The sequence below is a fragment of the Fringilla coelebs genome, assembly GCF_963513975.1.
Source record: "Fringilla coelebs genome assembly, chromosome: 4".
Lineage (NCBI taxonomy): Eukaryota > Metazoa > Chordata > Aves > Passeriformes > Fringillidae > Fringilla > Fringilla coelebs.
In genome coordinates, this window is record NC_140032.1 from 62,241,499 (window position 1) to 62,258,117 (window position 16,619).

General features: G+C 47.0%; 1 protein-coding gene across 1 annotated transcript in view; it reads left to right on the forward strand.

The window, feature by feature from the left end:
* The window catches only part of MAML3 (mastermind like transcriptional coactivator 3), a gene marked incomplete at both ends in the record, with an annotated part of 243,119 nt that extends 227,883 nt beyond the window's left edge, over positions 1 to 15,236 (forward strand). Inside the window, 3 exons of the mRNA XM_084204211.1 lie at positions 8,504 to 8,740; positions 11,482 to 11,569; positions 14,245 to 15,236. Of these exons, the coding sequence (XP_084060337.1) occupies positions 8,504 to 8,740; positions 11,482 to 11,569; positions 14,245 to 15,236 (1,317 nt within the window). The remainder of the gene's footprint in view (positions 1 to 8,503; positions 8,741 to 11,481; positions 11,570 to 14,244) is intronic.
* Between the last annotated feature and the right edge of the window lie 1,383 nt (positions 15,237 to 16,619).

The window sequence follows — 16,619 nt, forward strand, 5'->3', positions numbered from 1 at the left end:
GAAATATTTGGCTCTTGATTTAAGATGGGAGTCCCACCTCCAGAGGGGGTGCACAGACAAGCACGTGCAAACAAGGCAAGGGAGTTATTCCAGCTCTGGGAAGTCACTGTCAGGCAGAGGAAGATCATGGATGAATAGGTACAGAGGAACATTCTTCATAAGCATCAATGCCTTTATCAGTCCCACTCTTTTTTTTTTTTTCTTTTTTTTTTTTTTTTTTTTGCCTTGGCAGAAGCAACACCAGGGGGGTGACTGCAGCTTCTTCCCAATTTCTGAGGTAAGGTGCCTTCTGCATATGGGAAGGAGAGCATATGGCCCACTGTGTTTATTTCTCAGCCAGGATTCTTTCAGGCTTGGCAAATTACACACTGCTTGCTGAGGAGCAACACAAGTGCCAGGTTGGAATTTCTAAAAATGAAAGATTTAATTTATCACAGCACAGAGAAAATGATCTGAAAAACACCTTTAAGTGTGAAAAAATACCTTTTGTTTATGCTCAAACAAAACAACCAAGAGGAAGTTTAAAAAAAATTCCAGCTAGAGTAAAAAAAAAAAAAACAAACTCTGCAGTCATCCACAGGAGACTTCAGGCAGCTTCTGCTAGGCGTGAGCTAGAGCCAGGCTCTTCAAAATACCTCAGCAACCAGTGAGCTCCATGGGGTCCAAGGAGATAATGTGCTACAGGCTCAGGCCATTAGAAGGAGAGGGGCTGCCTGATAATGTAGAATGTTAACTTCTAGAGAGCTCCATTAGAGCATCTTTTTCTTACACTTTTGCTTTTTCCAAGCCCCATATTTTTCCCTGTGTGTGCTTAGAAGCTTTTCTTTCTCTTACATCATTTATTTTTATTGTGCCATTTTCCTTCTTTTCCCCCTTTTCATTGGCCCTGTGTGAGTGTTTGTTTAAACCATTTGCCTGCTTTCATCTTCCATTTTTCTTCTCTCCCTCTTTCCAGGAGCTCTCTAGCTGTGATTATCCTTACAATTCACATTAGCTTTCCTCTCTCCTGCTCCAGGATGGGCTTGAAGGAGGCACTGATTAAAGCTAAAACCTGCAGCAGAAAAATTTCTATCAGGCACCAGCTTCGGGGTCCAGGGGCTTCCATGAGCTCAGCTCTCACTTAGTTTTTCTCCAGGACCAGTTTCCAAAGTCCCAGGAAATCTCCTAAGGCAGAGCTGAGCTGGCACTGAAATGGCAAGTCACAGCTCCTCTCGAGGGGCTGATTTGTATCCTTGGAAGCCCTCAGCTGTGGGAGAAGGCAGCAGGGATGTGCCATGGAAAAGCTTTGGCATGGGCCAGGTTTTCAACTCCCTTCCCCTGCCTTTTGCTCCCTGAAGGTTCCCTCTTGCTTTCTGAGTGCTAGGACACACTGTGGAATGCCATGGTGGCACTGCAGTCTTCGAGTGGAGTAATTACAGCCTTCACAATACGCCTAAAATATAAGGTTGGGCACGTCAGTGTTTCTTCAAATCTTCGCCCTCCTTCCCTCCTTCCCTGCCACCAGCCTTGCCTGCAGACCAGTGCTTTATTTTTTTTTATGATATGGATGAAAAGAGGGTATTTTGGTTTGAATTTGGGCTGATTCACTTTTTTTTTCCCCCTCTTAAAAATAATAATACCAATTAAAATTGCAATTGCAAGGAAAATTGTTATTTGAGATAAATGAATAGTTCTCAGTGCACAAACCCACCCATTATATCCTTACACTCCATACCGTGGTCTTATGGTAGGCTGGTGAAACTGGGGCTAAACGAAACTGAAAGTAGGAGTGGTTTCCCCTGCAAAGGTTTCTTTCTTGAGAGAGGGGCGAGATCACCAGAGCTGTTATTTGTAAAAGAGGAAATGAGGCTGGTTTTATTAAGCTGGTTGAAGTTTAGTGGCATTCTGTCGAAATGCTACATTCCTGAATCCATCATTCCTGAATTCTACTGGTTGTGCTTAGGGTTTGTGGAGCGAAACCCCTGGGCTGGAGCAGAAGTGGGTGTGTGGGGAGGTGCCAGCAAAGCCCCTTCTCCTCACAGGCTTTGAGAAGAACTTCTGCTGGCCTTTAGCTCTTAAACAGTATTAGAAAAACAGTTGCCCCTTTTAGAGCCCTTTGTTACCTACTTCATCACCAGAAATGAAGACATTGGAAAATTCCTAGAAGAAAACAGAAATACACCAAAGTCTGACAGATCCTGTTTGTTCTGTGGGCAGAATAAACTATATGGAAACACAGGGAGGAGAGATGCAGGTGAAGAGAGGTGAAAGGAAAACAAATCAGCTGCATGCAGAGGTCTGGTGTCAAACATCAGAGGGATCTTGTTTGCTCAGATACTGTATGAAAGACCATGGCAACCGGGGGCCTGGCAGGAGAGGAGAGATTTGCAGCCCCTCCCTGAGGCTGGATGACAGAGGAAATAGGTGAAGCAATCTGCTCTGCTGAGCCTGCTGCTGGAGCTGGATTGTGAACCAGCGTATTCCATCCCTTCGTCCTAGACACTGTTTTTTCCGAGGCAAAAAACACCCCCAGAAGTCTGAAATTAATGGATTTGTAATTTCCTTAGTCTGTTAGATGGTACCATTCTGAGAAAGGTGGCTTTGCTCTGGGCAGTCTGATTTAGAGAGAGGATTAAGATCCCTGCGAGACACAATAAGTCACAACATTACAAGGAATTCAACAGAAATATTTCCGAGGGAGTACAGGAATGTGCTTTAGGCTGCTTGAAAACACTGGGTAGAGATGATGCTTTACTGTGTATGGAAATGGAGTAGTATTTTTGATCCCAGTAATAGGTTGGAGATCCCCCTTCTTAACAGACAGCCACACACACACATACAGAGACATGCAGGCAGTGCCTGTGTCCCCAGCAGCAGCCCAGGGCTGTGCAGAGGTGAGGACACACAGTGCTGTGCATCACCTTGTGCATCACACCCATTGCATTGCACTAGGGCTGTGTTTATCCAGAGAGGCATGCATCCTTGAAGACTTCAAATTGTGGAGATCTGCCATTTCTGATAGGTAATAGAATCAGAGGGTAAAAATGTGATTCTTTTCTCTGATTTGAATCTGTCTTCAGCTTCCAGTCCTTGTATTCTGGTTTTGCCTTCCTCGCTGGATAAAAGAGCTCTTTAAGGAATTTCTTCCCTCATGAAGGTATTTTTATCCACCATGGTCAAAAGCATCTCTCCGTTCTTTTTGTGGTAAGCTAAATGGATTGAGCTCTTTAAGTCACTCGCTGGCAGGCATTTTCTGCCACAAGTCATTTTTTTGTTTACTTTTTCTGCTCTGACTCTAAAATGTAGATGTCTGATTGTATACATTTTTCGAGTGTCATTCTTCTGATGCAGTGTGCAGGATAAGCTCCTGGCTTCTATTTGCTTTTTATATTCAATATCCATTCACTCACACGACACAGAACAGCACAGGAAATTATGTTTGTTTGTCTGTTTTACACATTCCCAACCCTGCTTTCCAGTCTATGTTTCTTGCAGCTTGTTGGGCAATGCTTTGCTCCAAGACGTGGAATGCCCATCCTCTGTTGGTTTCTGCCTGGAACAGCCCCCTTTTCCCTGAGGTGCCACTTTGGCCCCCTGGACTTCAGTGGGAGCAGAGCTGGCTCCTCCAAATGCATCAGGCTGTGCACAAAGGGATAATGGGCAGGCTTGGGTGTCCCCACATGGTTCTTGGGGCTTCAGCTGGTGGTCATTCTGCTCGTTCTGAAAGGAAATTGTGTGATCCTCCAACTGCTTTAGCTGCAGTTGGGGGATTGAATGACATGTGGAAGGAATAAATCACTGCATCATAAGGAAGAGGCACTTAAGATTTGAGACAAAGAGGAAAATCTCATTTCCACTCCCCTTTGTTATCTTTTTACTGTGCATAACTGTACATACCACACATGCTACTCTGAGCTCCTGCAGAGTATTCCATCACTCCAGTAGAGCCCTGGAAATACACTGGGAGGACACAGGATTTATCTTCCTGTTGCTTAACTAAGGATCAGATTATCCACAGGGGGCAACCCCCATGGAGGCATTAAGTAAGCAGGCAGATCCCTGCACAAGTTCATCTTTCCTGGTGCCCTGCACCTCTCCAGACCTACAGACCTGTCCAGGTGTGTTATGCTGACCATTTGGAAAGAGTGGCTGCTTTTCAGCTCTGTGAACAGGCAGCTCCTTGGCCCCTTCAATACCTGCTTTTGTTCCCAGGGTCCAAGCTCTTAATTCTGTCCCAGGCTGCCTTAAAAGTGGACAGCTGAGGCTGCAGGGGCAGGAGGGCTCCCAGGAGGCTGATGTAGGGCCCAGCCCGTGTTGGAACTTGCTCTGTGTCACAGCTGAGGGGCCTTGGCAGCATTCTCCCTTTATGTAACCAGCTCTGGGCTTCACCTGTCCCTCGGTGAGGACCCTGCAGTGGAGCTGCAGCACCGCTGCTCCCGACTGGAATGCCTGTGACTCTGCTCGAGCCACTGTTAGCAGGAGAGAGCTGTTTGCAGCCTGAGAGCAGCACACAGTGGCTTTGAGTGGTGTTTAAAAGAGCCAGCGTGAAAGAGGAGAAATCACATTGTACCATTTTCCCAGATATCACAACCTGAGCATACCATCTGTGTTTCCCCTTCCAGGGCACCTTGTCCCTCTCCTCAGGGACTACCTGCCCACAGAGCACCCCTGGCACACATGAGCACAGGGCCCTGGGGGAAAGAGCTGGGCAGTGCCCTTGCTGCTGCAGATCCCTGGGCTCACAGGGTGAGCCAAGCTGTGTGCATGGGCCACCGGGGAGACCAGCATGGGGGAGATGCAGCTACAGGCTGGCAGCTGATGGGGGTGTCTGGAGAGGGAAGCAAGAAGCAGCAGTGCCAGTTACTGGAGAAAGGAAAATGCAGAGGCTGGGCAGAGGGTGTAGGAAGGAGAAAGGGATAGCAGGGAATGAGGAGGAGGAGCAGGAAGGCTCACGGTGCAGCAGGGGGTTGAGGGAACAGTCAGGTAGAACAGGAGCAAAGAGGGTTGTCAGTGAAGCTTGCATTAGTTTGGGTTTTGAGCTCTGTAAGTGTGAAAGTGCTGCACTTAGCCTGAGTTGCTTGACTTGGTGTTTGGCTCCTGTGGTGAGACTGCATCTGGGTCTGGAGCTGCCACGGCTTGTAAGAGGCAGTCCTGTGGAGGCCAGTGTTGCTTCCTCCATCCCCAGTTCTCTGCCACATTGCCAGGTGCCATCTCCACACACTCCCCTCTGAGGACAACAGCAGCAGTGCCAGCTAAAGCTCTGGGGAAAGAGCTCTGCTCCCAGGTGCTAGGGAGCATTTTCCTGCAGACACTTTTTGCCTGGGCTGTGCTCTTCTTTTCAGGACACACAACCCAGGGCTGCTCCCAGTGATCTCAGGAGGGCCTTTCATCATCAGCTGGGAAGAGTTTTTGCCAAGAAAGAAAAGGAAAGGAGAAGAAATGTTCTAGGCAGGAGGGTGGTCTAGATGAAGAAGGCCTGGCTTTAACAACAACAGGAAGTTTCCATGATGTACCTCGAAATGACTAAACACACAACACTGGAAGTGACACCTGGGTGCTAATCTTCCTATTTCCTTCAGCTGCTGCACAGTTCACCGGGCTCTTGTCAGCTGGTGGGGTTCCTTTCAAAATTTTCTTCCTTTTAAACTACAGAATTAATTTATACCATAATTCATTAGAGAATGGAGTACTTTCTGTGCAGGCTGAGCATATCCCTCAGCTATACCCATGTGTGCATTAGGAGCCAGGACAGGAATTCTGTAGGAAGATTTTTTTTTAAGGCAATTCAGTGAGGACTTGGGCTGCAGCCCCCAAGGCAGCTGTGCACTGAAGCCTGCAGAGGAAGCTCCAAGGGATGTCACAGCATGCCCTTCGGCTCCTGGGGTTTTTCCCCTCCTTTTCCTTCACCTTGTAGTGGCTGCAGCAAAGGCTCCATTATTTGGCAGCGTGGCCTTGCTTTTGTCTATAAATGGAAGCAGTTGGCCATTATCCCAGTATAACACAGGATAGTCCTGTGCATCAGTTATGCAATTGGTAGCTTGATGACTTCATCAGAAGCCGGGGGAGGGCCAGGGGGTGGTAGGAAAAGGCTTTTGCCATCAGCTCTGCTGGAGACAGCCAGTAAATGTGTGCGTCCCCACAAAGCAAAGAAAGCAGGAGCTCAGCAACAGGGGTGGGTGAAGGGTTTGGTGCAGGAGCAGCTGAGGGATCCTTAGTGATTCCTTAACCCCAGCTTGGGGGAGACCCAGCCACACTGCAGCCCTGGCCCTCAGGATGCTGCAGGGACCGTGCTTGACCAGGTTGTAAAGTGCAAAGTGCAGTGGGTGATGGGACTGGGGGAGAAGTGGAAAGAGGAACAGGGAGAGAACTTTCAAGCCAATATAGACGTTAAAAGGAGAAAGAACCTAAATATCAGAGAGTTGCCTTTCAGCGAAGCCCTTCAGGGAGTATCTGTGAAAAGTAGAGATGTGGACAAATTGTATTTGTTACTTCCACGACCTTGAAAACCTGACCTTCATGTAGAAAGGCTGACCCTCATTTTCCAAGCTATGCTCCAGCACTGAACTTAACCCTTTCCCTGACTGGGTGGGGGTGGGTGCTGCACGATCACCCAGATCACACAGCGACTGACAGAACTCAAAAGCCCAGCAAGGCAGGTGAAAACCAACCTCGCCCTGGCAGGTTTTGCACAAAGGATGCTCAAGCAATACAGGTCCTTTCCCTCAAGTTGGTGGTTTTGAATAAGTACCTGTCGTCTCTATTCATCAGTTAAAGAGGTTCTACGGGCTCTGAACAGCCGAGATAGGGACCCTCCCGCAGTTTTCAAACACGGCATCGAGGGCAGCGCGCTGCCGAGCCGGGCCCGCGGGGGAGCGCTGGCGGTGCCGTGAGTCCCGTTTGCCCTGGCCGCAGGACAGACAGCCTGGGGCTGGGGGGGCGGCTCGGAGGCCCGCACCGAATCCCGGGAATGCTGCCCGGAGGCCCCGGGAAGAGGCGGCTCCGCTGGGCTCCGCTCGGCAGCGCCGCGGGACAGCAGCGACACCTGGCGGCAGCGCCGGGAGCCTCCGTCAGCCCGGCCCTGGTCCCTCCTGCCTTCCTTCCCCCGGGACGGCGTGGGATTTCCCTCCTCACCTTTCGTCCGTGCTTTTGCCAGCGCTAAGAGGCAGCAAATTGGATTTAGAACACGAAGAAAGAGTGGGGTGAGTGCAGGGAAGGCGCTTGCCCTGATTCCTTCCAGCCACACACACTGGTCCAGTGCGGCAGGTTGGAAATTTTGAATAAACACATCATGGAGTTAAATCCTGAGGTTCTGGAGAAGAATTAGTGCTGCCAGCTCCCACAATTCATTGTATGCACTTAACACCTGGGCTCCTCAATCCAGGGGGCTATGTTAAACAGCTGTGTTAAATAATATACTTGTCTCCTTGAGAAGGGAGAAAAAGTTTAGAAAAACATTACTCTGAAGCATGAAAAAAAACTTAGCTCACAACTTCATTATTTCACTATTAATGAATTATAAAGTGCTCCTGCTTTACCTGAAGGGCTTTGAATTCCAGGAGAAAAGAGGAACCTATTGTTATAAATAAGAAGCTTGACTAGGCCAATATTCAAGCAACAATCAATTTATTAATTAATGATGGTAAAGTATGAGCAAAACAGCGCTGGGTACAGTGGAGGCAGTTTTCCCTCCAACTGTACACCGATATTTGGGCTTACAGGTATTTATAGGGGTACTCAGAAGCTTTCTCAGCAGTTTCTATTTCTACTTGTTTACATCACAATTCTATACGCTATTGTGATTTAGTTTTCCTTAGGATGTGTCCCAAAAAGGAGGACTCCTAGATGGTGGTGGCAGCCTCTGAGATGTTGGTCCAGTTTCCTCAAGAACAATGATGAATCCCATCTGGTGAAGTCCAGCTCCCCAGATGTGGGTCCCCCTTGTTATTACAAGGAATATCAGTGATGTCCAGCTTCCCTTGGTGAAGTTGTAAATCCTTGAGATGATGTCTGTCTTCCATTCTCAAGCTGTTTTTCTCAGTTTTGTTAAGGAGTGAGATAAGCACATTTCCTTTCTATATATTCCAAAGCTATAGTTTCAAGGATACAAGCAATATTTTAAAATTATACTTTTAAAGGTTATTATTGCAGCTCTCTTACAAGCAAAAAGCAACATCCTTAACACTGTAATTCAAATGCTCCTAAATCAATCTAGGTTAAATAAAAGCTAGGTTTAAAGGCCTCCTTCCATGCTTTACTTTCCTCAGTTTTTATTAGAATTTGCAGCCGTCCCGTGGTTGGTGTCCACACATATCGCAATCACAAATACACACATTTCCTTTCTGTGTCAGACACAAAACACAGCTCTGTATTTCACAGTATTCTCTGTGGGGAGCAGTCCCTGGCTTGGTCTTTCCCCAAGCTCCAGGCTTCCCCCACAGCCTCTGTGCCTCCTCAGCTTGGTGAGCTGCATTTCCCCTGCCTGTGGAGCAGTCAGTAACACGGCATTCCCTCTCTCTCTGCACAGGAGCACCAGGTGGGATTGTCGCGGCCCGCGGGGCCCATGCAGCCGGCGGTGCCAGCGGGCTCCAGCAGCATGGTCACAGGCACCGGCTCCGGGGGACACTTCCTCGGGAGCCAGCCCCAGGCAGCCATCATGAAGCAGATGCTGATCGAGCAGAGAGCGCAGCTCCATGTGATGGAGCAGCAGAAGCAGCAGTTTCTCCGAGAGCAGAGGCAGCAGCAGCAGATGTTAGCGGAGCAGGTACAGTATCCATCTGTCTCCAGCACATGCTGGGATGAGCATGAGCACTACAGGCACCAGCCCTTCCTTCTAGATTTGGGAATTCTCTCTCTGTGGGTCTTGTCAGGGTATTTCAGCAGTGGTTGTCAAAGACGAGGCAACTGTGTCAGCCCTACCATTAGGCTGGCAAATATTACCCATGTTTCCAATGGTGCACTTGATAGTCACGCTGGATTTTAGGTACTGGAAAAGTTAGCTCTTAACATGGCATCTAATGGTGCATTGTCTTGGTTTGGAAAGACAGGTGCCTGCTAAAGGAGACAGGAGCCTCCCCTGAAGTGGAGAATGCAAACCCTCCCCACCCCTCTGAATTGGTATGAATTTTAAATAAGGGGCTCTCAGGCAAAAAATATGGGAGCAGGAAATAACAGTTCTTTAATAGGGAAGGGAAAAAATAAAAGGATAATAAAACAATGCAATACACTAGAACAACACTGACAGAGTCAGAACTCAACCTGACACCCTGTGGGTCAGGGTGTTGGTAGCAGTCCAGTTGGAAAAGGGGCTGCAGTCCTCCTGGAGTGTCAGGCGTGGTTCTGTTGGAGCAGGGCAGTCCTGTAGGAAAGGGGTGTATTCTTCCTCCAAAGATCCGTGGAAGTAGAAGCAGCTGCTGTTCCTCTGGGGAGTCCAGTGGAGAAGAGCGGTGCTGGTGTGTCAGAATCTCCAGATTATATCTGGGTAGGAATGCTTGGCTCCTCCCTCTGGGCGGAGCATCTCACAATGGGATGTTACAGTTCTTATCAGTCATGTGGTGACATTCAATAGCCCCTTATCAGCAGATGTCCCCCTGTTGATTATGATCACTCAGGAACAGAGATAAGGAGAATTGCCCACTTGACACCAGACAACTGCCACGCAGATGGCAATAGAATACATCTTGCCTTGCAATCTGGAACATGCATTTAGTCCAGCAGAAGCAGACTCTGCTGCAGGTACAGTCACAGGTCCTCTCCCCTAGCTATAATTGTGGTCTTGCATTGGCAAAATCTGTGCCCAGCTGCACAGTGATCTGGGACAAAGAATGGACATGGGTTAAAAGAAGACTTAGCAAAGAAAAATGTTACTATTTACCCAGACCAATTCCTTAATCTGGTTTATTGAGTGCCAGTAGGAGCAATTAGATGGTACAAGGGAGAGACAGCAGCGAGGGGAGAACCAGAGACTGAAGTGGGAGAACAGTAAAACCACCTCTGGCAGTGGCAATGTGGAAGAGCTGCATTGGAGCTATAAACTGGCTTCCTGAGCTCCTGGGCTTTGCAATATGGATGTCAAACTATGCAGTCTGAAGAGTGGTGCGTGCTTAATTCAGGTGTAGTTTTAAAGAAGCCAAAAGGAAAGCCAGTGGAAAGTCACACAGTTGAGTTCCTACAAGATCATACCCAAGTTTAAAGTTGCAGCCCCCTAATGTTACTTGGATAGTGCTCTGGTAGGTCAGCAGTTGCTTTAAACTTCTCCTCTCTAGCTAAGGAAAACCAGCTTAAGACATCTGCTTAAATTTGTGTTAGAACACATGCATGCCATGTAACCACAAAAATACAGATTGCCTCCCCCCTTTTCTCTTGTTGCCCCTGAGGAACAGAAAAGTTTGTGCTCAGTGAACAGGAAGGATACTCCTAGGAATATTTAGGATAAAGAAGCCTGAACTGATTCAAGCATGAACAAGTGCATGAGAGTGAGGATGCAGTGATGCATCCCATGAATTGGGGCAATTCACATACATACAGCCAAGAGCCAGTAAATGACTTGGATGCCGAAGGCCAGCCTAAAAGTGCTAAAAGGCCACCAAGCTGAGGCTGTCAAGTGTGCTGACACACCTTTCAGAGATGAAAAATGATAAAGCCACAGTCCTCAGGCTCCTAGCTTTGGGGTAGTTTGTGCTTAACAGGAGTCCCTCTTTCTTTTGATAGTGTGTAACACATACTTACGAATGCAGGGATTAGTACTTCCTTCTTTCCTATCTCTGCCATTCTCCTGCCTCTGTTACACATCATTGGTTTTGGACACAGTGTTTGTACAGCTGCAGGGGATGGTCCCAGAGATGCCCTTTCAGCCCTTAGCTGAGTACACCGTACATCTGAAAGCTCTGGTTTTATATTCAGCCCTTGATTCTGTTTTAAAATATTCACAAGTATTCACAGAAAACAACCACAGAGGATCAACGTGGACTGGATCAAGGGAGCATTCTGCAGTCACCACTCCCCAAATATCATTCACTGAAGCACAAGAGGAATTGTGCCTTAGTAATCCATTTCTGTTTCGGCTCAGGAATGTTCCAAGGCTGCAGTGCTTGGGTCAGGCTGCAGCAAAGTCTTGCACCAGGAACACAAACCTCTGGACCTGTGCAGGACTGAGGGAAAGAAAGTGTGTGTGTGGCTACAGTTGCCCTTAGACCTAGGTGAGCAAAGTTAGTTCACATCCCTCCCTCTCCTTTCTGCCTGAAGATAGTTAAGCTCATGCTGTAGAGGCCAGGGTGAAATGGCTGTAGCAGTGATGATGTTGGCTCAGTACCTGCTCCTTTTTGAGCCAAAAAGAGTCTGAGTGCTGAGTAGCCCAAGTGCTCTGAGGAGGACTCTCCAGATGACTTTGCCTGTCTTTCCAGAACACCTCACCAGATAAGAACCACTGCAAGTTCTGCAGTTCTGCCACCAGCCCATTAATTAATTAATCATCTCTTCTGCTTTCTTTCTGTCCTTCATTTTCAGCAGATGCAGCAGCAGTCACATTTGCCTCGGCAGCATCTGCATCAACAGCGAAGCCCGTATCCAGTGCAACAGGTCAATCAATTCCAAGGTAAAAGTCCAGTTGTTTTTCCCTTTTTGGAGTCAATGCCCTAAAGGTAGCAAATGTGTGAAAGCTTGTGAGTTTGTGACTACTAGGTTTTAAGCAGTGTGCCAGAAGAGGAATACATGCTGTTGCACACACCACATATTTTACCAAAGACGAATGCCCAAGTTTGCGTATTCAGTTATGTTTATATTTTCCTTTCTGCTCCCTTCTGTGAAAACTGCTTGCTTTTTCTTTTTTTTTTCCTTTATTTACCCCCCCTTTTTTAAAATGACATTTATTTTGCCTCTTTGAAATCCAGATGTCATGGATTCATTCATGGATTTATCTTGTTGACCTCTACTCTTATGAGTTTTTTTTCCTGGTAGCATTTCTGACTGTATCTTGGCTTTGCCCTCCTTCATTCCCCACTTTATTTAATTCAATGAGCAGACAATTTAAGAGAGGGCATCCTTATCTGGAGAAGGGACTGATAAATATCAGGTGTGGGAAACACAGTAAAATATCTGAGGTGTAAATAGAGGTTTTTTTAATGGTCTCAAAAAAAGCACAAGTATTATTTTGATGTGCTAGGTAACTGAAGAATGTAAGTGCACTCATTTTGGCTTAGGAAAAGAAGTTAATTCTGAGCTTTTTAGGTGAAAAGCATCAGCTGAAGTCTTCACTAACCATGATTTCTATATAGACATGAAATGAGCACACACTTGTGCTGTATATTCATTATAATACCATGTAGATGCAACAGAAAACAAGGGAGGCAGTTCTGGACATTTCACATTGCAATTCTGGTTCCCAGGATGTGAACAGGCAGCCACATATTCTGCTGGCATGTATCAGGGTGGCTTCTTCTAATCATCTCCTCATTTTTCTCTTTGGCACCATAAGTTCTGGATGGAATTACTTTTTCCCCCAATAATTCATTTCCAAAATCAAGAAGTGTGTGTGCACAGCCATCCACTGAGATGCACGCATACAATCTCTCTGCATTCATGCTCCTTTGAAACACTGCATTTTTATGTATTATTTAAAATAAGGAGAGAAGAGTTTAAGCTAATCTGACAGAGCAATGAATTCATTTTCATAAATGAACTAATTTAAATAGTTCACCATTTTTTCCTTTTTAGCCACATGAATGTAATCCAGTGCAGTAGGTTATGTGTAAATGAGACCAGAAGGTGGCCTTGAAATCTGTTGCTTCTCTCTTTTAACTACTCCTTGTCTGATCTCCTGTCACTTATGCCCTGTACAGTAGTTAACAAAAGTAGTATGTGAGCCTCTTGCTGTTAGTGACTCTTTTGCAGCTTTTCAACTGCCATTTTCAATTTAAAAATAGCTAAAGATGCATTAAGATTTTAACATTATCTGTATCTTAAGCAGTTGCTGGAGTCATCATAAAAAGACTGTTTCTAATCATGAAAGGAGCTGATCTAAGTTAAGAAAAATCAAGGGAACCCCATTGCCAATCATTAATAAAGCTGTTTGATAGCATGAATAAAGTAAAAGCTGCCACTACATGTGGCCTATTCCAGTGAGATCCAGATGGTCTCACTTCATGCTACAAAATGTTTCATTTCCAGTGGTGTGCTGGAGCTAAAAGCATCCACCAGAAGCTTGTGGTGCTGCAGAAAATGGAGTTGTAGCCATCCTCTGCATTATATAATAGAATTACATGTATAGAGATGTTGCTTCCTTTATCCACCCATTTCTCATGGAAACCAAGCCAACGTCAATAACAGGGACCAGTGTTCTCCACTCCCCACAGATGCTCAGGGATGTTGTCTGCCACTGTGGAACAACAAATAGGGGCTGATTTAAGAACATTCAGATTCTGTTGTAGAGTTCTGAACTCTTAAGCAAGGATTTTATATTTACAACTGGCATTTAATAACATTTGAGCCTGGAGCAATTGGGTGCCTCATACACTCTGAGCTTCACCTGCCCAGTGTTGAATTTAGTCAGTGACTCAAATCTGCAGAATTTGACTATTTAGTTAGTGACTCAAATCTGACCGGTGTATTTGGAAGTGACTCAAATCCACAATGAACCCATGGCATAATCTGAGCTCCAGGTAACTGTCTTTATTTAAAGATGGTAAATATAGAAGCATATTGGCTTCCCAGAAATCAATAGCTCCCCCCTACCCCTGAAAGTAAGACACAAGCATGGTTAAGTTATCTGTCACAGTGTGGAATTTAACAAGGCTAGGATTTTCTGGTTTCCCATCACTGGCCTAAGGTGAAGTAAAATGTGCTTATAGTATTGATTCACTAATACACTCTCCCTGCTTTAAATGTCCACAAAACCCTGATTTTTCTTCTTTCCATAGAATTAATCAGTAGCAATGCTATAGAAAATCCATTCATTAATGCCTCCTGAGCTATTAAAAGAATTGATTGGCCTTCTGAGACTGACATTTCCATTTTCAAGGCTTACTTTTGAAAGGCAATGGAGATATTTAAAGGAGAGCTTCAAATGGTAAACTGAAGTTCAGCTGCTTTGCCGCTAATGAAGAAGACCAGTGGAAGTTTTTCCATTTGCTTGCTAGAAGCTGAATTAGGTGCAGCTGAAGAAGATAAGCGCTGCTGAGGATGCTCCTGCAGATTCTCTCTTATGCAAAAGTGTGTTAATTAAGATTTACAGGGTTGTGAGCTTTTTCTTACCTTCCTCCCTTTTTGGTGCAGGTTCACCCCAGGATATAGTGGCTGTGAGAAACCAGGTAGCGCTCCAGAGCATGAGAACATCCCGAATGATGGCCCAGAACGCGAGCATGATGGCCATGGGTCCCTCGCAGAGCTCGAGCACGCTGCTTACCGCTGCAGGCCAGTCGGATATGGGCATGACTCCTTACAGCAATGCCTCTTCCAGCCAGCCAGGAATGTACGGCATGAGCACGGGGATGAGCCAAATGTTGCAGCACCCAAACCAAAGTGGCATGAACATGGCACAGAGCACGGGCCAGGGAACAAGGCAGCCTGCCTCTGGACAAGCAGTGGGAATGGTTGGGAATTTTGGTCAGAACATGCTGGTGAACTCTGCTCTTCCCCAGCATCAGCAGCAGATGAAAGGACCTGTGGGCCAGGTCTTGCCGAGGCCACAAGCGCCCCGACTTCAAAACCTGATGGGGACTGTCCCTCAGGGAACACAGAACTGGCAGCAGCGAGGCTTGCAAGGCATACCTGGAAGGACTAGTGGCGAAATGGGGCCCTTCAACAACGGCACCACGTACGCCATGCCGTCTGGGCAGCCACGGCTGTCCAAGCAGCACTTCCCACAGGGGCTCAATCAGACAGTTGTGGACACAAGTGGGACAGTGAGAACGGTGAACCCAGCGCTGGGGAGACAATTGCTGCAACCACTGCATGGGCAGCAGGCAGCCAGCCAGGCCAGGCCGATGGTGATGCCAGGAATGAGCCAAGGGGTTCCTGCCATGTCAGGCTTCAGTCAGCCCCCAACGCAGCAAATAGCAGGTGGCACCTTTGCACAGAGCAGCCAAGGCCAGACCTATGAGAGGAACCCCACTCAGGACATATCTTACAACTACAGTAACGGAGGAGCAGGGGGGTCATTCTCCAGTTTAGCAGAGGGCACAGACCTCGTGGACTCCATTATTAAAAGCGGACCAGGGGATGAGTGGATTCAAGAACTTGATGAGTTGTTTGGAAGCCCCCAGTGAATGGGATTGTATAGTCTGGAGCTTTGGTTATGTTTTGTTACGTTTGAACGAGCAAAGAGGGAGTCAGATGTTCACCTCATCCCTGAATTGTTGTTTTTTGTTTGTGTTGGTTCGGTTTGGGGTTATTTTGTTTTCTTTTGTTTTTAATTGTGCAAACCAAGCTGATCTGTAGCCAACTTTGGAAGATTCAGGGGATGATGAAAACATCAGCATCCCAAAACTGTCGCCCAGCAATCTTTGTTGTGCGGCAGCGCCCGCTGTGTGTGTGTGTGGCAGAATGGAGAAACTGGAAAAGCCAGCTGATGCATCCGGCTGGGAAGATCTGTTCTCCCCCCACCTAAACCAAGGCTTCACTGCACAGTGGTGAGGGCAGTCCCGGTATGTCCCACCTCATATGACTGTGCACATTGCAGCTTCCAGGGAAGCAGAGGGAAGAGCTGGGAGCAAAGCCTACAGATATGCCCTGGTCAGAAATGGGCTTAACCCCGGGGCAAGCAGGTCTGGGAGAGCCATGGCCAGGCTGATGGGGCTGGCAGTGGGCTGTCCTAAGGGAATGCACAACACTCACATGACAAACCTAAACAATCACAGGGAGTCACCATTTTCACTGCAGAGTGATAAAAAGCACTACAAGTGCAGAAGAACATAAATTTGGCAGTGTTGTGAGGGCAGATTGATTATGTGATTGCTGCTGGAGACAGCCTCGTGGTGGGTTAACTTAATGAACTGCTTAGTCCCCTTGGGACTTGAAAGAGTGCTTCCCAAGTCAGAGCACTTGGCATGGCCCAGCTGCCTGGGCTGTTAAAGGACTGAGAGGTACCAAGAGACATTAGCAGAGCTCCTCAGCTGGTCCCTCCCTCTCCTTCCTCCCCAGGGTGTTCTCAGTTCACTCCCTTCCCCTCCTGTTCCTTCATGTAGAGCAAGCTGAGCTGGCTGCACTTTTTCTTCAGGCAAGCCGTAAAGGGCCAGGCAGGGGAGGATAAAACAGGCATGAGAAAACCTTCAGTGAGGGTTTGGCACACAGGAAGACTTTCTCCTCCCCTCTTGAATAGCCCAGGCTTGGCAGGTAGTATTACCCCAGGGTGTCTGGTAATGTGATCTGTTCAGTTTTAAACAGAAGTTTGGTCTAATCTCTCTGGTGTGCTGGAATAAAATTCACTGCAGCATTTGAAGAACAGGAGTCAGTGAAGGACTACTGTGGAGAATATTCATGAGTGGGTAAAATAATTGACAGTACAAACATGGGATGTGCCCAAATAAGGTTTTAGATATTAATAGGGATGTATCACTCTCTCCACTGTTTGGACCAGTGCTGAGCAGCCCTGTGATGAAGTTGTGATAGACCTCATGCAACACTGAAGTCACCAGCCATTCTAAGTGTAT